This window comes from Mus caroli, unplaced genomic scaffold (assembly GCF_978045245.1).
Source record: "Mus caroli unplaced genomic scaffold, Mus_caroli_1 scaffold_9, whole genome shotgun sequence".
Taxonomy (NCBI): domain Eukaryota; kingdom Metazoa; phylum Chordata; class Mammalia; order Rodentia; family Muridae; genus Mus; species Mus caroli.
In genome coordinates this window covers 56,487,227-56,512,836 of record NW_028227264.1, presented here as the reverse complement: position 1 = coordinate 56,512,836, position 25,610 = coordinate 56,487,227, and the positions used below count along the sequence as shown (strand labels likewise).

Here is a 25,610-nt window from a genome sequence, read left to right as displayed (position 1 = left end):
GGGAGGTCTTGTGGGGTGGGGGTGTAGACATCCTCTTGGAGATGGGGATGGGGGCTTGGAGGGATGGGGAGGATGTGTGGGATGTGGAATGGTTGGAGGGTGGACAAGAGGAGGATAAAGTCTGTACTGTGAAAAGCGATTAAAGAATTAATAATAATAATAATAATAATAATAAATGATAATAAAGAACAAAAAGCAAAAAATAAAAATAAAAAGCCCAAACAAATAATTCCTGTTGGACTGAGGTTAGTTGATGCCTTCAAGCTCATGCACAGTAATGGTGTGCTCTTAAATGAACAATAACAACCCTCACCACTCAGCAGTCAGAAGAGTTTAATTAAAACAGGATACTGTGGGGGCTGGAGAGATGGTTCAGTGGTTAAGAGCACCGACTGCTTAAGAGAGGTTCTGGGTTCAATTTCCAGCAAAGACATGGTGTCTCACAACCATCTGTAATGGAGATCTGATGCCCTCTTGTGGTGTGTCTAAAGACAGTGACATTCTTCATACTCACATACACAAAATAAATAAATAAATCTTTAAAACAAAAAAGCCCCCAACCTCCCCTCCCCCAGGATACTGTTAGCTATTGTGATGGTTTGTATATGCTATTGTGATGGTTTGTATATGCTATTGTGATGGTTTGTATATGCTATTGTGATGGTTTGTATATGCTATTGTGATGGTGTGTATATGCTATTGTGATGGTTTGTATATGCTATTGTGATGGTGTGTATATGCTATTGTGATGGTTTGTATATGCTATTGTGATGGTTTGTATATGCTATTGTGATGGTTTGTATATGCTATTGTGATGGTTTGTATATGCTATTGTGATGGTTTGTATATGCTATTGTGATGGTTTGTATATGCTATTGTGATGGTGTTTGTATATGCTATTGTGATGGTTTGTATATGCTATTGTGATGGTTTGTATATGCTATTGTGATGGTGTGTATATGCTATTGTGATGGTGTTTGTATATGCTATTGTGATGGTTTGTATATGCTATTGTGATGGTTTGTATATGCTATTGTGATGGTGTGTATATGCTATTGTGATGGTTTGTATATGCTATTGTGATGGTTTGTATATGCTATTGTGATGGTGTGTATATGCTATTGTGATGGTGTGTATATGCTATTGTGATGGTTTGTATATGCTATTGTGATGGTTTGTATATGCTTGTATATATACATGTAAGCCCCAATTACATGTTGTCCTTATAAGAGTTGTCTTGGTGTCTATTAACAGCAGTAACACCCTAACTAAGACAAGCTATTTAGTCAAATTCTTTTCCTAATCCAAAAAAATGAAAAAAAACTTTTCTTCTGATTACAGTTTAACTTCTTGTGTAAGAAAAAATGAGATTAAAATGATTTACTATAATTTGCTTGTCTAAATGTATCCAAGTTGAAATTACCTGGCAAGTCGAATTTCTTAATTGTTTGGTCAGGTCTTCTATATGACGTTCAAAATTATTAGCGCGTTCTTTTTCCACGTCCAGCTGTTCTGACTGCTTATCGTATTCTAGCAGAAGATTCTTCAATAAAAGACAAGATTCAGCTCTAAGTGATGAAGCCTTTACTAGGTCAGAACATAGAATCAAGCCATCGTGACACCTTAAGAACACATTTGAAATTCTTAAAATACTTAATATGAAAATGTAAAAGTGAAATTGGCATTTGGCAATATGCCAAGAGTAGTACCCTTAATATACATGATCTTATAAATCCATTAAAGACATACTTTACAATTTAAATATGAGCTTATTTCTTTTTCATTGGTCAGTTACATTAGGATTTTGCTTTTGATTTTACACTTTATAATACCATAACCTACTAATTTTCTCCACAATTAAACCACGTATAAGTTTAATCTTTCAATATCTACTTTGTAAATTCAAAAATTGCTTTTAAGTTTATAAAAAATATTTAGTATCAGAAGTCAGCAAAGGGTTGAGAATTTTATTTTAGATATTAAAAATATTTCATAATACAGAATTTATTTTGGTGTGTATAGTGTAAAGACTGGATTATGCTTACTTCAACTACCTTTCTAATTCTTTGCTCTCTAATTTTTGCTTTAAATTTGTGTGGTATATTATAACTTAATTGGCATGAACCAAATGGGAACACCTGGTAAGACTCCAGCTCTGCAATGTTCCTAGTTTCTTACAATTTTTAAAGCAGTGGCCTTGAGTCTTTGTGCTTCAGAGACTCACCTGTAAATAGGCGATGATGATAAGATACTTTTATTTCTTCTGAAAATACACATATAAGACAGGTGAAGTGTTTGAACAATATATGTTGGAGTCTCTATGTCTTTTTTTAAGCTGAGTCTGATGAGAATTCTAACTGTTCATCCTTTGTTCCGTAGTCACCTTTCTTATACAGCATCTACCTTGTCCTTTTGTCTACCTGTTCCTGTTACTAGAATTTAAGAGTAAGGGAATTTAGGAAAGTCTGCTGTTGACCATCATTTGTCCAGAACCAGGAATCTACATAAATATTGTTGAGTGAATAAATATGTGAAGAAATGTAGTTTTTGTTTTGCATTTAGTGATTCTGTTAGATTTGAAAAAAATGTAAGAGTCTCATGTTATGAAAGTAAATAAGCAAAGTAAATAAGCATATCCCTCAGGTAGCTGAGTTCTACTCTTCTAGACCTGTCTGGTATCATCACTTCACTGTGAACACACTAGATTGAAGCAGCTGTCCTTTCTTTATGTTTTATTATGAGGAAATCCCTCAATGGATTTTAATTTTAAGAAATAATAATTTAAAAGCACTATTTAAAGGCTAACTTTTCTAGGTGTGGTGTCAAATGCCTTTCATTCCAGTAGTTAGAAGCCAGGATTTCTGTTTCCAGGATAGCCAGGACTACACAGTGAAACCCCGTCTAAAATCAAACAGACAAAACCCCCCAGATACAACTAAAGACTAACCTTTTATGTACACTAAACAAAAAACAAAACCAGGGAAATTTAAATTTCAATAGCCAAAACAACGGATTTTAAGTACCAGTTTTAAAATTCTAGTATACCTGTTAGTTACGAATAAAGTCTGTTATTAAAGTAACTGTTGTACCTTATAGCTTTCTGCTCCTTGGAGGAACTCCTTCATAGAAGCAGACAGGCGCTCCTTTTCTGACCGGACGGATTCTAGTTCTTCCCGTAGTGTCTGGGCCTGTTGTAAAAATAATGCGTGTTTTTCACATATAGAAATACTTGATTTTCCACAACATAGGATTCTAAAATCTTGTGCTTTTTATGTTGCCTTACCTCTTTCCTGTTAGAATCTAGTTCTTTCTTTGCTTTCACAGCAACTAGTTTTATCTTACTTATTTTCTCGTCCTTGTCTTTGGATTCTTTTTCCAGACTTTCTAAAATAGAAAATGAAAGGATCATATATAAAGTTAAAAAGAAAAAATAGTGAAATTACTTATCTTAACCCCATAGTTTTATTCTTGAACACAAAATTTGCAGCTTAAAATTAATAAGTACCCAGAACTTTATTTTGTAAACAGAAACCTTAATTATTGATTAGCAAAGTGAGATAAATTATGTAAAACTTTCTCTGTTCGTATTGTTTATTTCCCAAGGTCATTTCTTAAATCCCTAGGAACTGGAGTTCCTAAGACTTTTACTGTTTGTTGAGTGTGAGAGGATTTTAGGAGACAGTTTGTAAAGCAGGACAAGTAGGAAATGTGTAATGCACATTTCTGTAGTGATCACCTTTCTTCACCCTGTCTGACTACCTTGTCCAGTTAAACTCGAGTTTAGGGCTTTATGTAATCTTTTCTTAACTGCAGTTAAGAGTTCTGTTCACAGTGATCACTCGGGTGCATCATGTATATAGTGACATGTGCACCAAAGGCCCCTGTCACTCTTCCAGGTCGCATGCACATAGCACAGCTCTGCTATTTATAACACAACCCTCCTTCGCCACTCAAGCATTATAATGGTGATTCCCCCTTTTCAGGGGATTTTTTTTTCTCAACAGTTTATAAACACACAACAAGATCATATTATCAAGGTCGATGAAATGGTTCAGCAGGTAAAAATGCTTGCTGTGCAAGCCTGAGGACCTGCGTTATCCCTGGTACCCACAGGAGAAGGAAAGAATTGACTCCTAAACGTTAACTGCTGACCTCCACACAGGGTATGGCAGGCATCTGTATATATTATACAGATACAGGAGTAATATAATGAAACACATCAGTATATCAGGAATAAATAGTAGAATCTACAAAAGGCAGGGGAGAGACCATAGTAGGAGGTGTAATATCATAAACATGCTTGTTTTCCCATTTAAAAAAAATCATAACAACAGAAATCACACTGTTCCTCTTACAGAGCAAAAACTTTTCAAAGAGTTGTCTGTGTATCTAATCTTAAATTTCTCTTCTCCATCTTTCTTTAGAAGGCCACTTCAACCAGGCCTCGGCCCCAGCACATCAGGAAACTGTCCTCTGTGTTGCTTAACTCAATAGATAGCTCTCAGCACTCACTTAACCCATCAGCAGCATCTGCCGTGGCTAAAGGTTTTCCCACGTCTGTCACTCGGACATTGCTTGACTTTCAGACTTTTGTTTAGAGATTTCCTACCTACTAGCTGCTTCTTCTCAATTCCGTTTAGTGTTTCTGTCATTTAAAGATGGGAACTATCTCTGGTCTTTATTTATGCCTCTCTGTCTCTCTCTCTCTGGCTTTTTATCCCCATAATTTGACTATGCATTTTTCTACCTTTATGCTAGTTATCTCACTTACAGATGTATATAGCATCCTATATACATATGATGATGATACATATATTTAGTCTAAAATGGAGCACCCTCTTTCACTTAAACCATCTTTGAGAGGAAATTGAGAGTCATTCTGAACTCTTTTCCATGTTCCTTTCCCCAGTCTATCTGGGTACTAAACTGAAGAATCGTGGACACATCATACAACACTTGTTAAATCTTTATTTCTTCATCTTTCAGCAGGAACAAAAGAGCTAGTTCATAAAATCACTAAATGGTACCAAAAGATATGTATGAAGGCTTAACTCTGCTGAGCATTGCAATAATGAGTTTATAATCAGCTACTCCTTGGGAACTTTCTGGTCTCCTTGATGTCATTTAAAAAGAAAATCAAGAGAAAAGCACACTTCTTGCTAAAACACCTTTTCTTCTTGTGTTATACATCTCCCTCTTCAGGGCCCAAAGGGAGGGATATTTTTCTTAAAACAGGCAACTTTGTATATCAGCATCATCTCACATCCTACCTAACTACTGAACTTAACTTCTTCCTGTTAAGGAGTTCTTTGAGCATACTGTCTGGACCTTGCTTGCCCTTGCTAGTGCTATTATATACAACAGCTGATTATCCAAAATGTCTACATGGATAAAACAATCCAAAATTAATCCACAGAATCAATTATGAATGGAGTTACAACAGCATTTTTGTTTGGATTAAATGATAGAAAGTGGCATTTGGAAGAGAAGGCAAACAGATGGCAGAAGACAATTGGGGAATGAGGAAAAGGCAGCCAATTACTGTGTATTGAATAACTCACTAATTTAGTCTATAGTTCTCCATCTATCTTAAACACTAATAAAATGTTTGTCTAATTAATGGTGACAACACATATAAAACCATAGTTACCTATTTTTTCTTCCAGCTCTTTTACCAATGAAAGTTGATCATTTTTTACAGAAGGCGATTTCTCTAAGGAATCCTAGATTTTATAGAGAAAAAAAACAAAACAAAAGAACCCCTAAACCAGAATTCATTTCAATCCCCACAATAAAACTGTTACCATTTTAATAATGAGAATATCTTTACCTAGAAAAACCATGTAAACAGCAGTTTGGTTATTTTTATTTTCAATTGCTAGAGTAAGCAATACTACATTTATTATATATATGGCCCTTATTAAAATAGTGCCAAAGAGCAACATGAATAATCTGACACACCCCAAATACATACATAATAAAGAAATGACTATATGGTCATCACCTGTTATCACTTCACAGCCCAGTTTCTAAGGGAACTTCAGATTTTTAACTAAAACGAAACACCACGTAGTTCATTCTTTGATCAAGGGTTCTTTAAAAAGAAAAGCACCGTCTGTGCCCTGCGGCAGTTCCCATTGGTCCTTCATTAGTTTTGCTCATGACTAGGCACACTTGACTGAGATACACCACATCACAGTGCTTACTAATTCATTTGCCAGAAATTTGCTGCTTGAGCCTAAATGCTAAAAGCTAACTTGATTTCAGACTATAAAAATGTTAATACATGTATTTTCTACAACCTATGAGCAGAGCTAAGGATTAATTCGAATCAATAAAACTCAAAATAATAGTACCTTTAGCAGTATCAATTCTGCTCTCACATCTTGGAGTTCAGATTCCCTCTGTTCAAGCAGTAGCCTTAGGTTTTCATGTTCTATTACAAGAACCTTTGCATCATGGACTTCATTTTTGCTGTGTATTGTCTGAGATAATTCTTCAACCTGAGTTGAAAGAGTCTGGTTTTCAAGGCTTGCTTTTTCATTAGTATTCTTCATTTCTAAAAGATTAAGTTGGAGGGCCTCTTTTGCTGATGTGACTGCATCTAATTCTTTTCTTAGGAGAATTTTCTCTTGCTCAGAGTCTCTTACTAAAGTCCTTAGTTCTTCACACTGAACTACACTCTCCTCTTGAAGGCACTTAATCTTATTTTCTAATTCTAATACCCTTGCATCATATTCAAAGACTATGTTATGGTTTTCTTCCTTTACTTTCACTAAAGATTCACCTACAGCTTGTAGAAGTTTGACAACATCTTCCTCTTCATTTTCTTCTAAAATGCTTGCCCTCAGTTGCTTAAGATATTCATACAACTGAGTTTTAACAAATGACTTCTGAACTTGCTCATTTTCAAGCAGTTTATTTAAATCATCTCGCTCTTCAACCATTAACCGGAGTTTCTTTTCGACTTCAGCAACATGTTCTTTATGGGCAAAATCTCGTTGAGCCTGAAGAGCTTCTAAATCGCTGCTCAACTGGGCCTTTTCTGAATGTAGCCTATTGTTTTCCTCATAAAGAGACTTGATTTTAGATGACAGAGCTTCTTGGTCTTCCGTCATAGTTTTCATTTGAACCGTAATGTTTTGGTCATTTTGACTCTTTTCTCTTACTAGTTCATCTAGTTTCCCTGTTAACTCGCTTACTCTTTGTCTCAGTTCACTGTTGTGCTGGGCAGCTTGCCCTGCTGCTTCCCTGAGTTCTGCAGACAGTCTCTGTTCCCTTTCCCATTTCTGATGGAGATCATTCATCTCTTCATGGGAAGTTTTGACTTTACTTATAAAGTCATCTTTTTCTTTAGCAAGAGAACTTATCTTTGCTTCTAATTCTTGTAACATGGTATCTTTTTGACCAAGACTGGCTAAGTACATGCTATTATCTGCCTGAAGGTTCTTTATGGTACTTTCAAGTTCTGGTACTAATTCTTGTTGAGATAATAATTTTTCATTTTCTCCTTGGAGGCGATTCACAGTTTCAAGAAGAGCATCTTTTTCATTAAAAGCACTTCTTAGCTTCTGCTGAAGCTCATGAACATCAGATGCTTGCTGTTGCTTCATTGTTTCAAACTCTTGACTTATTTTTCCAGCAGATTCTCCAAGTTCTGTTTGTAAAATTTCCATCATCTCTCGTAAACTCTCATAGTTTAGAACGACCTCTTGCTTTTCATGTTGTAGATTTTCACACTGTTCCTTAAGACCCTGTATTTCAAACATCAATGCTAACTTTTCTTTTTCTGAACCTGACATAAATGTCTCACTTAGTTCAGAGATTTCTTTCTGATGGTGTTCCTGAAGATGCTGTATTTCTTTGTTATGTTGTTCCACAGCACAGCAAAGTTGCCTATTTAAATCTTCTCGTTCATATTTTAATTTTTCTACTACATAGCCCTGTTCTTCTTTAGCCAGCAACAGTTCATTAATTTTAAACTCTAAGTCTTCTCGTTCATGGAAAAACTCATCCTTTATATGTTGGGCATCCATTTCAAGTTTTAACTTGAGATTATTCATATAAGTCACTTCATCTTTTAAGATACTATGTTGAGATTCCAGTTCTTTTAATGAATCTTCCAATTGTCTGACTTTATCACATACTGTTTGTTCCGCAGAAGGATCTTCCTGGAAGGCCACAGAGCAATTTTGACTCTCCTGGCTTGCATCTGAGGCAACTTCATTTAAGTTTTCTGATTCACATTGGTATTTCTCTGGAATGTTCTCACTTGCCTCACATTGTGTCACTCTGTTCTCTTTTAGTTTATTTATTTCTGCCTCATGTTCTTTAGCTGATGTTTCTATTTGGGACAGCAGCTCAGTAACTTCTTCTTTGTGTGTAGCTCTCAACTGCAAAATCTCTGCTTGGAAAGTATTAATATCTTTTTGGTAGTGCTGAGCGTTGTCCTCAATGACTTTCTGGAGATGAATAATCTCTTGTTGTTTTTCATCACTGGTAGCTTCTAATTGCTTCTCTAGACATGAAATCTGTTCCTCAAATGCTGCTGTGATGTTTTGAATCTCTTCCTGCAGTTTTTTCACATTATTTTCAGAGTCACTCTGAGACTTAAGCTGTTCTATCAGCTCTACTTGCTTATGGACAGCTTCTTCCAGTTCTTTTTGTAAGATGGCCGTTTCTTTGCTGTGCTCTGAGTGCACTGCCTTCAGCTCATTTTTACAGCTTTCAATTTCTTTTACGTAGTTTCTATGTGATTGTTCAAACTCTTTGTGTGTCTCTTCCAGTTTAGTTACAGAATCCTATTACAAAAAGAAGCACAAGTAAATCTTTGAAGATGAAAGAAATCTCTAGTTAACTAGATGATGGGGGAAGAGGTGAACAGAATATACCTAGAGAAATATGATTCTGAAATCTGAAGAATTTTGTTTAGGGCTTGCCTCACTTAAGTAGAACTATTATCATTAATACAAAATCTTTTACTTAAAGTAACAACTTGGAAACCTCTGTATTTAACAATCTTTTTAAAGGTATTAAATTATTTAAGGTAAAAAGCTTCAGTGTACTTCTCTTGAATAGATTAGTAAGAGACATTTTAGAGAAAATACGCTAAAACCTTACAGACAAGAAAATAATAATGTGATACTAAATGTCTTAAACCTGAGCAGAACAAAGTATCTAGAGTTTTGAAAAACTCAAAATCTTAAAAGATTTTTATTAAAGAATGACATGGTTATAAGAAAGATTAAACTATGCAAGAAATAACATGTTAGTTTATCTCTGTATAACGGCATGCTTTTAGTACTGTCAGCTGAACAAGTAATTGAACCCAGGTCCTCTACACACAGGCAAACATTCTACTACTGGGCCATATCCCTATTCCTCTTTTCACTGTTTGACACAAAGTGTTACAAAGCGGTTCAAGCTGGCCTTGAACTCATTCTGGATGCTAGACTGGCCCTGAACATGTGAACCTCATACCTTTCGCATTCTGAGTGGCTGGAATTATGGGTCTGTGCTTCTAGAGCTGACTTGTTTGTGATAAGACTGGATTAGATAACCTTTTGAAAACTAAATTATTTAGTGTGTGTGTGTGTGTGTGTGTGTATGTGTGTATGAGAGAGAGAGAGAGAGAGAGAGAGAGAGAGAGAGATGTGTGCATGTGCCATGGCACACTGTGGCAGTTATAGATAACTTGTAGGAGTCAGTTATCTCTTTTACCATGTATATTTTTTGGAGTTTGGAGTTGGAGGCAGGTCACCAAGCTTGGAGGCAAGCACCTCTATCTACTGAGTCATCTTGTTGGCTTCTTTTATTAGAAACAGTAAGTACCTTGTTAAGTATCCCAGGCTGGCCTTGACTTTGACATCTTCCTGCCTGAGCCTCCCAAGTGCTGGCATGTGTATCCATGCTTGGCTAGATTAGATGCTTAAGATTCTATTCAGCTGTAAAATTCATTATTATTCTGTGTAAGTTAACGGATAAAAGAACACTAAATATTGTCTTACCTCAACCTCTTGCTTCATTTTAACATTTTCTTTTTTTAGACACAGACACTGTTGTTCAGTCTCTGCTTTTTCCAGAAGAAGAGCATCCAAGCGTTCAGTTAGTACCTGTTTGGAAATGACGTGATTGTCTTTAGGAGGTTAGAAAAAATGGTGCCAGGGGAAAAATTCCTAAACAGAACAGCAATGGCTTGCGCTGTAAGATCAAGAATTGACAAATGGGACCTCATAAAACTGCAAAGCTTCTGTAAGGCAAAAGACACTGTCAATAAGACAAAAAGGCCACCAACAGATTGGGAAAGGATTTTTACCAATCCTAAATTTGATAGGGGACTAATATCCAATATATACAAAGAGCTCACGAAGCTGGACTCCAGAAATTCAAATAACCCCATTAAAAATGGGGTTCAGAGCTAAACAAAGAATTCTCAACTGAGGAATATCAAATGGATGAGAAGCACCTGAAAAAAATGTTCAACATCCTTAATCATCAGGGAAATGCAAATCAAAACAACCCTGAGATTCCACCTCACACCAGTTAGAATGGCTAAGATCAAAAATTCATGTGACAGCAGATGCTGGTGAGGATGTGGAGAAAGAGGAACACTCCTTCACTGCTGGTGGGATTGCAAGCTTGTACAACCACTCTGGAAGTCAGTCTGGAGGTTCCTCAGAAAATTGGACATAGTACTACTGGAAGATCCAGCAATACCTCTCCTGGGCATATACCCAGAAGAAATTCCAACTGGTAATAAGAACACATGCTTCACTATGTTCATAGCCGCCTTATTTATAATAGCCAGAAGCTGGAAAGAACCCAGATGTCCCTCAACAGAAGAATGGATACAGAAAATGTGGTACATTTACACAATGGAGTACTACTCAGCAATTAAAAACAATGGATTTATTAAATTCTTGGACAAATGGATGTATCTGGAGGATATCATCCTTAGTGAGGTAACCCAATCACAAAAGAAGTCATTAGATATGCACTCATTGATAAGTGGATATTAGCCCAGAAGCATAGAACACCCAAGATACAATTTGCAAAACACAAGAAAATCAAGAAGAGGGAAGACCAATGGGTGGATACTTCATTCCTCCTTAGATTGGGAACAAAATACCCATGAAAGGAGTTACAGAGACAAAGTTTGGAGCTAAGATGAAAGGATGGACTATCCAGAGACTACCCCACCTGGGGATCCATCCCATAATCAGCCACCAAACCCAGACACTATTGCACAATGCCAGAAAGATTTTGCTGAAAGGACCCTGTTATATCTGTCTCGTATGAGGCTATGCCAGTGCCTAGCAAATACAGAAGTGGATGCTCATAGTCATCTATAAGATGGAACACAGGGCCCCCAATGGAGAAGCTAGAGAAAGCACCCAAGGAGCTGAAGGGGTCTGCAACCCTATAGGTGGAACAACAATATGAACTAACCAGTACCCCCAGAGCTGGTATCTCTAGCTGCATATGTAGCATAAGATGGCCTAATTGGCCATCACTGGGAAGAGAGGACCCTTGGTATTGCAAACTTTATATGCCCCAATAAAGGGGAAGGCCAGGGCCAAAAAGTGGGCGTGGGTGAGTAGGGGAGCAGGGCGGAGGGAGGGTATAGGGAACTTTCGGGATAGCATTTGAAATGTATATAAAGAAAATATCTAATAAAAAAAAATAAATAAAAAACTCGAAAAAAAAAAAAAAAAGAAAAAAAGGTGCCTTGTTCTCTGTTATCTCCAAACATCATCTTTCAGTCTCATGTCCCGCTCTGAAGCAGTACATCCATGGCAGTCTTTCCTGCCCTCTTGCTCCATGGATCCCACAAGGGCTCCCCCTTCCCTGCCCCATTTGTTGCCTTGTCCCAGATGCTAGCAGGCACCCACTGCTAACCGAAGGGCTGCTCCTTTCTGGCCAGAAGTAGGCTGAAAGCAAACTCACACCTTTCCAACTGCTCCTGAGATACAACCTCCTTAGTCTTATCCCAAGATCTGTAGTAGGAAACATACTGTCATTTTCTTTCTTCCCTGACCCCAACCATAACAGACCTCCAGGACCTTCTCCTCCAACCTTCCTTCCCTCAAGTTATCCTGGTACCTCAGTCTCCAACACTGGCAGGCATTCCCTGTGAACATACTAGCTGAGCAGGCCAGGAAAACAGGAAACAGAGTCATTATACTCTCTTAAAATCCAGAAAGGAAACAAACCAAGGAATAAAACACCCAGCCAACAAAGACAAATCCAGAAGTCAACACCTAGATCTTTTAATCTCAAATCCTGATTCCTAGATGCTAGCATATAAACACAATCAGTAACAGTCATGCCCTGAATATTCCAACATAGCTAAAGCACAAGAAAAAGACCTGAAAACAGCCTTTATGATAGAGGTTCTTAAAGAGGAAAAGAATAAATTTCTCAAAGAAATCCAGAAAAACACAAACTGTGGAGGAAATAAATAGTGTTCAGGACCTCAAACTGGAAATAAAATCAATAAAGAAAACTCAAACTGACAGAATTCTGGAAATAAAAAATTTAGAAATTCAAATAAGAACTACAGATATAAGCTTCAACAACAGAATATAAGAAATGAAAAGACAGATTCTCAGGCACTGAAGATATGACAAAAGAAATAGAAGTAACAGTCAAAGAAAAATGTTAAATCTAAAAAAAAAACCTCCTGAGACAAACCATCCAGGAAATCTGAGACACTATGAAAAGAGCAAATGTAAGAGTAACAGGTATAGAAGAAGGAAAAGAAACCCAGCTCAAAGGACCAGAAAATGTTTTCAACACAATCATAGAAGAAAATCTTACTAACCTAAGGGAGATGCTTATCTATCGAGGTACAAGAAGCATACAAAACACCAAATAGATTGGACTTTCGGAAAACAAAGTCCTCACGCCACATAATAATCAAAACACTAAACATATAAAATAAAGAAAGAATATTAAAAGCCACCAGAGAAAAAGAACATGATACATATAAACCAGAATGATCAGAATTACACCTGACTTCTTGATAGACTAAAAACTAGAAGGTCTTAGACAGAGGTACTGTAGACTCTAAGAAACAACAGGCATTGGCCCAGACTATTATACCCAGCAAAACTTTTAATCACCATAGAAAGAGAAAATAAAATATTTCATGATAAAGTTAAATTTGAATAATATGTTATCTACAAATCCAGTCCTAAAGAAGGTGCTAGAAAAAAAATGTCAACCTAAGACCATGAAAAATCAGGAAATAAATAATTGCACTAAAATCAGGAACAAGAAAAAGTTGTCCACTCTCTCCATATGTGTTCAACTGAAGGAGATCAAGAGTACACAAATTAGAAAGGAAGAAGTCAAAGCATCATTATTTGCTGATGATATCATAGTATGCATTAAATTATCCTAAAATTCTACTAGTGAACTCCTACAGACAATAAGCACTTGTATCTGGATACAAGATTAGCTTAAAAAAGTCATCAGCCTTCCTACGTGCAGATGACAAATGGTCTGAGAAAGAAATCAGGGAAACTTGCAATAGCCTCAAATAATATATAATATCTTGGGGTAAATCTAACCAATCCAAGTGAAAGACCTGTATGACAAGAACTTCAAGTCTTTGAGAAAGACACTGAAGAAAATATCAGATGGAAGAAATCCTAATTTCATGGATCAGTAGGATTAACATAGTAAAATCCTGGCTGTCCTGGAACTCACTCTGTAGACAAGGGTGGCCTTAAACTCAGAAATCCACCTGCCTCTACCTCCCAAGTACTGGGCTTCATAGAGAAACCCTGTCTCAAAAACCAAAAACCAAACAAACAAAATAAAAGAACAACGAGGAAAAAAGAAGTTCAGGACCCAGAAAGTTTCAACCTACTTTTGGAAAACAATGTGACAGAACTAAATCACAAAGAAAATGTTCTACATGAAGAGCCTGTGCTGGGAGGCTTACATTACAAGGTGGCATACAGTTCTGTAAAATGAGATCTCAGGACTGGCCCTACAGGCGCTAAGGGGAACAGCTCAGTTGTAGAGTCTTCTTGCCTAGTGTGAGTAAGGCCTGGATAATCAATTTCAGCATTATAGAAACAAACACGCCAACATCCAACAAATTAGAAAGAGCAGGTATTGTCAATGGATGTATAAAGAGTGGGTCTTAAAGACTGAGGATTGGAGTCTACATAGGACCTGAGATTAAGACTGCTATTGCAGACGACCTGAGTTAGGCTTCCCATCACCCATGTTGAAAGGCTCACAACCATCCATAATTCCAGCTCCAGGGGCTCTTAACAGTCTTTTGGCCTCTCTGGGCACCTGCATTCACACACACACACATACATACACACACACGACTTAGACATACATTCACACATAATTTTAAAAAATCTTTAAAAACACCGGGAATTGGACTACACACCTACACACAGTGGTTCATACTGCAGAGCACTAGTCCTCAACCTTTCTAATGGTGCAACCCCTAATACAGTTCCTCATGTTGTAGTGACCCACACACATGCAATTATTTTCCTTGCTACTTCATAACCATATTTTTGCTACTGTTATGGATCATAATGTAAAATTCTGAAATGTGATCCCTGTAAAAGTGTCATTCAATCCCCAAAGGGCTTATGACTCACAGATTGAGAACTGGTTCTAGAGAAACACCCTGTCACAAACAAACAAGTAATAAACAAATAGCTTAGCTGACAATTGGAATAGGGTGTAGTTAGAAGAGCAGGCAGGAAATAATCTTGTTTCTCTTCTTAAAAGTCAGATTGACAGCACAGGTATGATGGCTGATACCTTTAATCCTAGTAATTGGTAAGCATAGGCAGGAAGATCTCTGAGTTTGAGGCTAGCCTGATGTATGGAGTGAGTTCCAGAAATGCCAAGGATACACAGGGAAACCCTGTGTTTAAAACCTCTTTAGATAACCCTACCTTCTTAGAAAATGTGTGGGAAGGCAAATCACTAAAGAACCTGATCAACAAGCTAAGTCAGTTCTTAGTTAAGACAGGTCTAACAAGGCAGAAGAGGAGAACACAGAGGTCACAGATGACACAACTAAAATAGGAGTTCTCTATATAAAGCAGAGTCTAAAAAGTTAGAGATCTGACATTATCAATAGTATTGAACCATCAAGTGAAATGGATAAAAATTCCTAAAATAACCCAGCTTTACTTAAGAAACACAGGACTACATCTAGTTTGGACACTGTGACAGGAATGTTTCTTTCTTTCTTTTCTTCTTTTTGTGAAAAAAGATTTATTTTATTTTATATGAGTACACTGTAGCTATCTGAAGGATTACTGTTCGACTCAAATAATCTTAGGAAGAAAGCTTTACGAGATGGTTTTAATTGTCTTGATAGAAAGATGTAATAACAAGGCTGTCCACTCTCTCCCTATCTATTCAACATTGTACTTGAAGTCCTAGCCAGAGCAATTCGACAACAAAAGGAGATCAAGGGGATACAAATTGGAAAGGAAGAAGTCAAAATATCACTTTTTGCAGATGATATGATAGTATATATAAGTGACCCTAAAAATTCCACCAGAGAACTCCTAAACCTGATAAACAGCTTCAGTGAAGTAGCTGGATATAAAATTAACTCCAATAAGTCAATGGCCTTTCTCTACACAAAGGATAAACAGGGTGAGAAAGAAATTAGGGAAACAACACCCTTCTCAATAGTCACAAATAATATAAAATACCTTGGTGTGACTCTAACTAAGGAAGCGAAAGATCTGTATGATAAGAACTTCAAGTCTCTGAAGAAAGAAATTAAAGAAGATCTCAGAAGATGGAAAGATCTCCCATGCTCATGGATTGGTAGGACCAATATAGTAAAAATGGCTATCTTGCCAAAAGCAATCTACAGATTCAATGCAATCCTCATCAAAATTCCATCTCAATTCTTCAACGAACTAGAAAGGGCAATCTCCAAATTCACCTGGAATAACAAAAAACCTAGGATAGCAAAAACTCCTCTCAAAGATAAAAGAACCTCTGGTGGAATCACCATGCCTGACCTAAAGCTATACTATAGAGCAATTGTGATAAAAACTGCATGTTACTGGTATAGCGACAGACAAGTAGACCAATGGAATAGAATTGAAGACCCAGAAATGAACCCACACACCTATGGTCACTTGATCTTTGACAAGGGAGCTAAAACCATCCAGTGGAAAAAAGACAGCATTTTCAACAAATAGTGCTGGCACAACTGGTGGTTATCATGTAGAAGAATGCGAATTGATCCATTCCTATCTCCTTGTACTAAGGTCAAATCTAAGTGGATTAAGGAACTCCAAATAAAACCAGAGACAGTGAAACTTATAGAGGAGAAAGTGGGGAAAAGCCTCGAAGATATGGGCACAGGGGGAAAATTCCTGAATAGAACAGCAATGGCTTGTGCTGTAAGATAGAGAATCGACAAATGGGACCTCACAAAACTGCAAAGTTTCTGTAAGGCAAAAGACACCATTAATAAGACAAAAAGGCCCCCAACAGACTGGGAAAGGATCTTTACCTATCCTAAATCAGATAGGGGACTAATATCCAATATATATAAAGAACTCAAGAAGGTGGACTCCAGAAAATCAAATAACCCCATTAAAAAATGGGGCTCAGAGCTAAATAAAGAATTCTCACCTGAGGAATATCGAATGGCTGAGAAGCACCTGAAAAAATGTTCAACCTCCTTAATCATCAGGGAATGCAAATCAAAACAATCCTGAGATTCCACCTCACACCAGTCAGAATGGCTAAGATCAAAAATTCAGGTGACAGCAGATGCTGGCGAGGATGTGGAGAAAGAGGAACACTCCTCCATTGTTGGTGGGATTGCAAGCTTGTACAACCACTCTGGAAATCAGTCTGGTGGTTCCTAAGAAAATTGGACATAGTACTACCGGAGGATCCCGCAATACCTCTCCTGGGCATATATCCAGAAGATGTCCCAACCAGTAAGAAGGACACATGCTCCACTATGTTCATAGCAGCCTTATTTATAATAGCCAGAAGCTGGAAAGAACCCAGTTGCCCCTCAACAGAGGAATGGATACAGAAAATGTGGTACATTTACCCAATGGAGTACTACTCAGCTATTAAAAAGAATGAATTTATGCAATTCCTAGGCAAATGGATGAACCTGGAGGGCATCATCCTGAGTGAGATAACCCAATCACAAAAGAACTCACATGATATATACTCACTGATAAGTGGATATTAGCCCAGAAACTTAGAAAACCCAAGATATAAGATACAAATTGCGAAACACATGAAACTCAAGAAGAATGAAGACCAAAGTGTGGACACTTTGCCCCTTCTTAGAATTGGGTATAAAACACCCATGGAAGGAGTTACAGAGACAAAATTGGAGCTGAGACGAAAGGATGGACCATCTAGTAACTGCCATAGCCGGAGATCCATCCCATAATCAGTCTCCAAACGCTGACACTATTGCATACACTAGCAAGATTTTGCTGAAAGGACCCTGATATAGCTGTCTCTTGTGAGGCTATGCCGGGGCCTAGCAAACACAGAAGTGGATGCTCACAGTCAGCTATTGGATGGATCCCAGTGTCCCCAATGGAGGAGCTAGAGAAAGGATCTAAGGAGCTGAAGGGGTCTGCAACCCTATAGGTGGATCAACAATATAAACTAACCAGTAACCCCAGAGCGCGTGTCTCTAGGTGCATATGTATCAGAAGATAGCCTAGTCAGCTAGTATTGGAAGGAGAGGGCCATTGGTCGTGCAAACTTTATATGCCTCAGTACAGGGGATTGCCAGGGCCAAAAAGTGGGAGTGGGTGGGTGGAGGAGTGGGTGGGGGAGCTTGTGGGGGACTTTTCGAATAGCATTGGAAATGTAAATGAAATAAAAAAAAATAAAAAGAAAAAAAAAGAAAGATGGAATAAAGTTCAAAATCTTTGATTCAAAAGAATCAAGAATAGAATGTGCCCACTCCTCATAATAGTAAGTAAAGACTGCATAATAAATACAATGAGCTTTCGTACTTACACTAAAAAGAGATAGGCTTGTATTCAAGGGAAAGCAATCAGGATGAAACCTTCATCCCAGGATGAAGCCACAGGTGTGCACTATGATAGGGCAAGCCCATATGAAATTGTTGCTTTGAACTTACAATGAGCTTACAGAATGAAACACTGCTTCAACCTTAATATTGAGATCCTTTTGTAACTCCCATTTTACGTAACATTTTATCTATGGGGTAATTTTCTGAGAACTTTTGTATATAAAAAAGGACAGAGAAAAGAAATAAAGTGTGAATGTGTGTATGTGTCTGTGCATATTTGCCTGTGTAATGGGTTTTTAACTATTTTCCTTTCCTTCCTCTCTGGTTCACAAAAAGTTAACCAGACTGGCCAGTGAGGGGCTCCTGGCTGCCTGGTCAGAGAAGGGAGTACTAGCAATAAAACTCTCCTATCCCCCAGCTGTTAAGCGACAGGTGCTAATTTGTCTGAAGCTGTCCACTTCTGGCCCCAGAATAACAGAAGAATGAAGGAGATGAAATATTATCCATACTAAGCAACTTTTACTTTCGCGCCCTCAGCAGACACTCTACCTCCTCTGCTGCCTTCTAGAGAGAACCAGTGCCCAGGCAGGCTCTCAGCAGTAAATCTCATTAACAGAGTTTAAGACATAGAAGAGAGACCTCAAACACTGAAGACAAGATAGGAAAAATGGATAGCTCAATCAAAGAAAACATGAAATCTGGAAAAACCCAAGGTATCCAGAATAGACCATATCTACAAATAGTGGGGATACAAGGAGTAGAAATGCAGGTCAAAGGCATGGAAATATTTTTATCAAAATCATAGAAGAAAACTTCTGTAATCTAAAGAAGGAGGTACCAATCAAGAACACCAAATAGGCAGGACCAGAAACTTTTGCATGATACATATTGATCAGCCTTAACCACACAGAAGAAAGAAAGGATATTGAAAGCTGCAAGGGAAAAAGACCAAGTCACTTTTAAAGGCAGGCCCAGCAGAATAGTGCCTGACTTTCCAAAGTTAAACTAAGACCATATGAGCAATTTAAGCAAAACCATGACCCCTAGTAAAAGAAAACAGAAGGAGTAATTAAAAGTCTCCCAATTGGGGCTGGTTAGATGGCTCAGCGGGTAAGAGCACCGACTGCTCTTCTGAAGGTCCTGAGTTCAAATCTAGCAACCACATGGTGGCTCACAACCATCTGTAACAAGATCTGACTCCCTCTTCTGGAGTGTCTGAAGACAGCTACAGTGTACTTACATATAATAAACAAATAAATAAATAAACCTATCTTTAAAAAAAAAAAGTCTCCCAATTCAAAAAAATCCAGGGCCAGACAGTCAATGCAGAATTTTACCACACTTTCAAAAAAGAAAAATTAGATCAATATCCTCTATGAACATATTCTTAATAAAATGCTTGGAGCTGATACTTGCTGGGAGAAGGAAAATCAGCTTTCTACAACAGAGTAACACTGGGTATATCAACCACAAGGCAGGCCTCACACTCAAGAGTAGTTGACCTCTCTAAAAATTCATGTTTTTTTATGATTTGAGTTTTTTTTTTTTTTTTTTCCTTAGACAGGAAAAGACCATGAAATTGGGTGAGTAAGGAAGAGCAAAAGAGCTGGGAGGACCTGGGTTTGGGGTAGGGAAAGAATATGAGCACAATATATTGTATGAAGCATTTTAAAATAATTTAAAAGTCGCAACAAAAAATAATTTTTATTTCATGTGTATGAGTGTTTGCCTACGTGCATGTATGTGTACCATGTGTGTGACTGGTGCCTGCAGAGGCCAGGCACAGGAACTGGAGTTACACAGATGGTTGTGAGCCACCATGTAGCCCTTGGGAACCCAACCTGGGTCCTCTGCAAGTACAGAAAGTACTCGTAACTGCAAAGCCATAGCCAGTCCTAAAGGAAAATTCCTGAGGAGCATTCCGAAGATGTTCTGTGGCATGCTCTGTAGAATGCCTCTTCTAATCTTTATAAACAACATTGTTTTTGATACCGAAAAGCTAGAACTAATCTCCTGATCACCCAGGGTGAAAAAATAAGAACAAGGAAACAAAGACAGTCTGTCTTGACATTACTGGGAGAGCAAAGACTCCTTAGGACTTCCTACTTCCATACTTCTGGAAATCATTTTTAATTTCTGTGAAACTGAGAAAACTTCTGTTGCCTGGTACCGTGGCATATACCTTTAATGCCAGTCCTCTGGATCAGTTGCCTGGTACCGTGGCATATACCTTTAATGCCAGTCCTCTGGATCAGTTGCCTGGTACCGTGGCATACACCTTTAATGCCAGTCCTCTGGATCAGTTGCCTGGTACCGTGGCATACACCTTTAATGCCAGTCCTCTGGATCAGTTGCCTGGTACCGTGGCATACACCTTTAATGCCAGTCCTCTGGATCAGTTGCCTGGTACCGTGGCATACACCTTTAATGCCAGTCCTCTGGATCAGTTGCCTGGTACCGTGGCATACACCTTTAATGCCAGTCCTCTGGATCAGGTGGATCTCTGAGTTATAGACAGGCCTGGTCTACAAAGAGAGTTCTAGGAAAGCCAAAACTACACAGAGAAGCCGCTTTTTAAAAAAGAAAGAAAAATTTGCTGTTCAACAAAACTAAAACTTTCCATATGTTTACGTGTTTTTGCTTAGCTTGTAAAGTTCTACAGCAGGTCATAGCTCTCAATAAAAAAGAAGAGTAGAGCAAGCCTTAAAAAATAGAAAACAACGAAGTTTGGAGCTGAGACGAAAGGATGGACCATCCAGAGACTGCCCCACCTGGGGATCCATCCCATAATCAGCCTCCAAACCCAGACACTATTGCATACGCCAGCAAGATTTTGCTGAAAGGACCCTGATATAGCTGTCTCTTGTGAGGCTATGTCAGTGCCTGGCAAACACAGAAGTGGATGCTCACAGTCAGCTATTGGATGGAACACAGGGCCCCCAATGGAGGAGCTAGAGAAAGCACCCAAGGAGCTAAATGGGTTTGCAACCCTATAGGTGGAACAACATTATGAACTAACCAGTACCCCCCGGAGCTCATGTCTCTAGCTGCTTATGTAGCAGAAGATGGCCTAGTCAGCCATCTGTGGAAAGAGAGGCCCATTGGTCTTGCAAACTTTATATGCCTCAGTACAGGGGATGCCAGGGCCAAGAAGTAGGAATGGGTGGGTAGGGGAGCTGGGGGGGTGTATAGGGGATAACATTTGAAATGTAAATGAAGAAAATACCTAATAAAAATTTGGAAAAAGAAAAAAAGAAAACAGTACATAATAATTTATGCTTGCCTAGAATAGTGGTGTATGACTTTAATCCCAGCACTCGGGAGGCAGAAGAAGGCAGATACCCTGTCTCCATTTCTTTTGTTTCTAAAATTTCCTGTGCAATCATTCTTAGGTACCCGTAGGGACAAATCTATCAAAACCAACTGTTAATCCAGTCAGTAAGTTTGACCAAGATGCCTAGCAAAGAGATGTGCAGTCTAAGGAAACAGTGCAAACCTTTACAGGATCACTGTCAAAGTCCAGTTTTAGAACTGCAACAGATCTAAAGGGCAGCCAGAGCAATTCTTTACAGGAAACAGAGGCTTCAGGAAGCCGGAGTGCCGTTCGAATGGAGAGACACACTGGAGCCATCTCCTGAAACTGCAACAGGTCTGTGGTGACTGTTACAGGTGCAGGATAAAGGAAATAGGAAGGAAAGCAACTCAAAAGTTAAATGGTACAAAAACTAATGACACCTAGTGGTGGGGACCTGGCAAGTTAAGTTGAGATTACAAAAGGACTGTGTTACCATCCCCCACACTGCCTGAGGCGGCTAGAATGGAAGCTATCAAATGTGGGTAAGCAGCCAAGTATAAATCTATCTGCACGCGATGGAAGTGCTACACATGGGCAAGTTTTCTAGGAAGATCAGAGCAGGGAAGGTACTTTAGTACTACCAACAGTCAGGGAGGACTATCGACTTTCTGTTTGAAATGAGCCATGTCCCCTTCACTCTGAGTTAAAGAACTAATAGGCTAAACCAAGGCCAGTGATGAGGAGATCAAACAAAGAGCAAGACTGTCTGCAGCAGGGAGACAGTCCTCACAGAGATTTTATCTATTACTGGGCATTTTCTATAAGTCAACAAAAATTGCCTCATTACCTTAATGATATCATCAGTTCCTCCATCAACAGGTTTTGATTTGAGTTCTTCAACTTCTTTGTCTAATTCTAAATAATAAAAGAGATTCTAGGTCAAAAATCAAGAAAATAATTACTCCTAAATTGACAAGTACATGCTAAGAATCCCAAGCCTATAAATTAGAATGGATTTAGGAAGTGAGTACTTGGAGAAATAGAAACTCCATCCAAACAGCAGCAGTCGTTTTTCTTCTCCCTCTTACTATGAACAACTTCCTTTGGAAGAGTGGCCTAACTTCCCACTCCCCTGCTTTAGTGCACATGAGTACCTGCACTTCATCTGAAGCTGTACTCATGTCTTCTTCCTTTCCTGTCTTTCCTTATCCGTCCATGTAAAGGACGGGCTATGTAAAGGGCTTGCTATGTTGCCCAAGCTGGTGTTGAAATCCTGGGCTCAATGGATGCTTCTGTCTTAGTCGCTAGAAAATCAGAAACTAGGTGTGTGCACCACTATGACAAACTACCCTGAAAACCTGGAAGCATGTCCCATACATTCTATTATTTTTGTTGTAAATATATACTGTATAATCTTTTTTTTTTTTTTTTGGTTTTTTTGAGACAGGGTTTCTCTGTGTAGCTCTGGCTGTCCTGGCACTCACTTTGTAGACCAGGCTGGCCTCGAACTCAGAAATCCGCCTGCCTCTGCCTCCCGAGTGCTGGGATTAAAGGCGTGCGCCACCATGCCCGGCTTATACTGTATAATCTTAAAGCAATAAGTAAATTTCTATCAAACACATGTATTAATCTGACTATTTCATCAATACAGGTCTAGTTTCATAGCTTAGGTCATCTCCCCAAATAAATTACTTGAGTACAAACTGTTTCAATTTCTAAAAATAAACTCTATCTGTTCTGGCTAGAAACAACAACAACAACAACAACAACAAACCCTTGGCGTTTAAAATTTTAAGTTAATGAGAATTCAAGAGTTTTTAAATTGGGCATCAGCCAACTTCAGCCTGTGCCCATACTTCCAATTGCTGAGAATGTCTGGAGGATTACACCTTGCGCCTTTTACATTTCAGCTGATTTCTCTAAAAGACATAGTCAATTGAGAAAAATGTACAACTCATACGAAGTAAAAAAGGGTTTCATTTTACTATTAAAAAGATATTCCAGCTGGATGGTGGTGGTGCATGCCTTTAATCCCAGCCCTTGGGAGGCAGAGGCAGGCAGATTTCTGAGTTCGAGGCCAGCCTGGTTTAGAGTGAGTTCCAGGACAGCCAGGGCTACACAGAGAAACCCTGTCTCGAACCCCCCCCCCCGCCCCTCCCCAAAAGATATTCCTCTTGGGGTGGAGAGGTGGCTCAGTGGTTAAGAACACTGGCTGCTCTTCCAGAGGACCTGGCTTCAATTCCCAGCACCCACATGGCAGCTCGCAACTGTACCTACAGGGAATCCAAAACTCTTAACAAAGACATACATATAGGCAAAACACGATTGCCCGTGCACACACACACACACACACACACACACACACACACACAATGAATTAAAAATTCATTTGTTCCTTTACTTATTCAAAGGCAACTGCAGGGCTAGGCATGGTAGTCTACTGAAAAGCTCTGATTTAAACCCAGTACCTGTACACCTTGCTTTGGCTTTCTGCAGGAGCATCATTTGCTTCTTGGCAAACTTGATGAGATCTTCTTTGGGCAATGTTTCTAGCTGAAAGATGGAGTTGTGTTACTGACTTTTAAAACCCATGCTTTTAGTATGGCCACCAAAAGAAACACAGTGTCTGCTGAAAACCAGAGAGAGACACTCTAAACAGTCGAGCCAGTCACAATTTTTAAATTGACAAACGTAACTTCAATAACTAAAAGTAATTAGGTGGATGGAAAAATCAAACCAAAACCCCAGCACAAAACTCTTACAGATAACACTGAGTTCTCTAGCTATACAAGAAGGGCTTGGAACTCAAGATTTCTCGAGTGTAGAATTCATTCTGTTGGAAGTTGACAACATAACTACATTCACAGGTGAATCACATTTAGACTTCAACTAAAATATTAGGGTTTACTAACTGAAAATTACTTAATCTTTGTGCACCAAGTTTCCTCATCTGCAGAATGAGAATAGGGAAGATACGTATTTCACGAAGCTTACCTGAAAAAATCTGTTACTTCGGCAAATGCCTAGAAATCAGTCTTCAAACACTACATTTTGGTAATAAGCCCCTACCTTTCTGAATCACTTAGCATAAAACATTGCACAGTGCTGTAAGAACAACCTTATTCCACCCTCAACTCTGGAGCTGGAGCCAACAGGATATAGCTCCTTGCTTCTTCCTGCCTCTTATCTAATCCCCTCGGCTTCGTGTCATTGTGTAAACTTTCATTAAACAGACTAGCTAAATGTTTGAAATACAGCAGGATCTCAGCATAGTGCTAACAAGGAGCAGGAAGTAAACAAACTGTTCGCACATCAGGAAATTAAAAAAAGAACAGGAAATCTGTAAGTGATAATAAATTAAAATGAAACTCCCCGAGAAAGGTTAGGTCTTTTTTTTTTTTTTTTTTAAAGAATTCTCCCCATGCCAAAGTTTTCCCGATTCATTAACCTTATGCGCTACAGGGAACCAGGCGGCAGAGTGCTCTCCTCACCTTGGATTTCGGGGTCCCGGAGGGTGCTGCAGCCACGGCATCTGGAGCAGAATCCTGTAAAACAAACCATAAAAAGAGCTCATCCCAATTCCAGGTACAAGGCGCGGCCAAACAAATCTGTGCAGAGGAGGACCCCTTTAGGCGGTAGGGGCCGGAGCTGGGCCGTCGCCACGGCCGTCGCCAGCACCAGGTTCAATGCCAAGCGCCGCGGCGGGGGTCTGGCCGCGAGGGCGGGGACAGGGTGCTGGCCATGCCCTCCCACCCCTCGAGCCGCACAGCGGGCCAGCGGGGCGGCGCGACGCCCACCGTTGCCTCCATCGCGGCTGCGACCCGGGGCTGCCTCCACCGCCTCTTCAGGAGTCTCAGCTGCTCCGCCTCTGAGGCTGCCGAGCGCGGGTCAAAGGTCTCGCAACGAGGCGACTACGCCTCCCCCGCGTCTCCAAGGCTACGCAGAGCGCACTTCCGCTTCCTCCTCGGTGTCTGGGAGGAAGTCGCCTTCGCGCAGGTCCCCTGGCCCGTGCCGGGGCGCGCTGAGTCGCCCTGCACTACCCTGTGCCAGGTGACAGGTTTGAGCACACGTTCCTTTGATCACTTCGTTTTCTAATTTTTAAAGATGTGCTTTACAAATATAACTATCCCGACTAGCAGGCATATGTGAAACAAATAGTTTTATAGGTGACTTAATTCTGTCATGTTCAAAATAGGTTCCTCTGTGAGTAGTAATAAGGAATAAATTACTGAATCCGTTACTTTCTCAGGAGTTTCAAAATGCTGGCATGCTGTC

The 25,610-nt window shown here is 39.1% G+C and overlaps 1 protein-coding gene across 1 annotated transcript in view; it reads right to left on the bottom strand.

Moving 5' to 3' along the window:
* The window catches only part of Gcc2 (GRIP and coiled-coil domain containing 2), a 62,649-nt gene extending 37,395 nt beyond the window's left edge, over positions 1-25,254 (bottom strand). Inside the window, exons 1-10 of the mRNA XM_021174395.3 lie at positions 25,133-25,254; positions 24,827-24,880; positions 23,804-23,888; positions 22,183-22,250; positions 10,008-10,112; positions 6,357-8,801; positions 5,651-5,723; positions 3,284-3,384; positions 3,090-3,188; positions 1,424-1,543 (exon numbers count right to left, since the gene is read on the bottom strand). Coding sequence (XP_021030054.1) covers positions 1,424-1,543; positions 3,090-3,188; positions 3,284-3,384; positions 5,651-5,723; positions 6,357-8,801; positions 10,008-10,112; positions 22,183-22,250; positions 23,804-23,888; positions 24,827-24,880; positions 25,133-25,144 — 3,162 coding nt within the window. The 5' untranslated portion in view covers positions 25,145-25,254. The remainder of the gene's footprint in view (positions 1-1,423; positions 1,544-3,089; positions 3,189-3,283; positions 3,385-5,650; positions 5,724-6,356; positions 8,802-10,007; positions 10,113-22,182; positions 22,251-23,803; positions 23,889-24,826; positions 24,881-25,132) is intronic.
* Between the last annotated feature and the right edge of the window lie 356 nt (positions 25,255-25,610).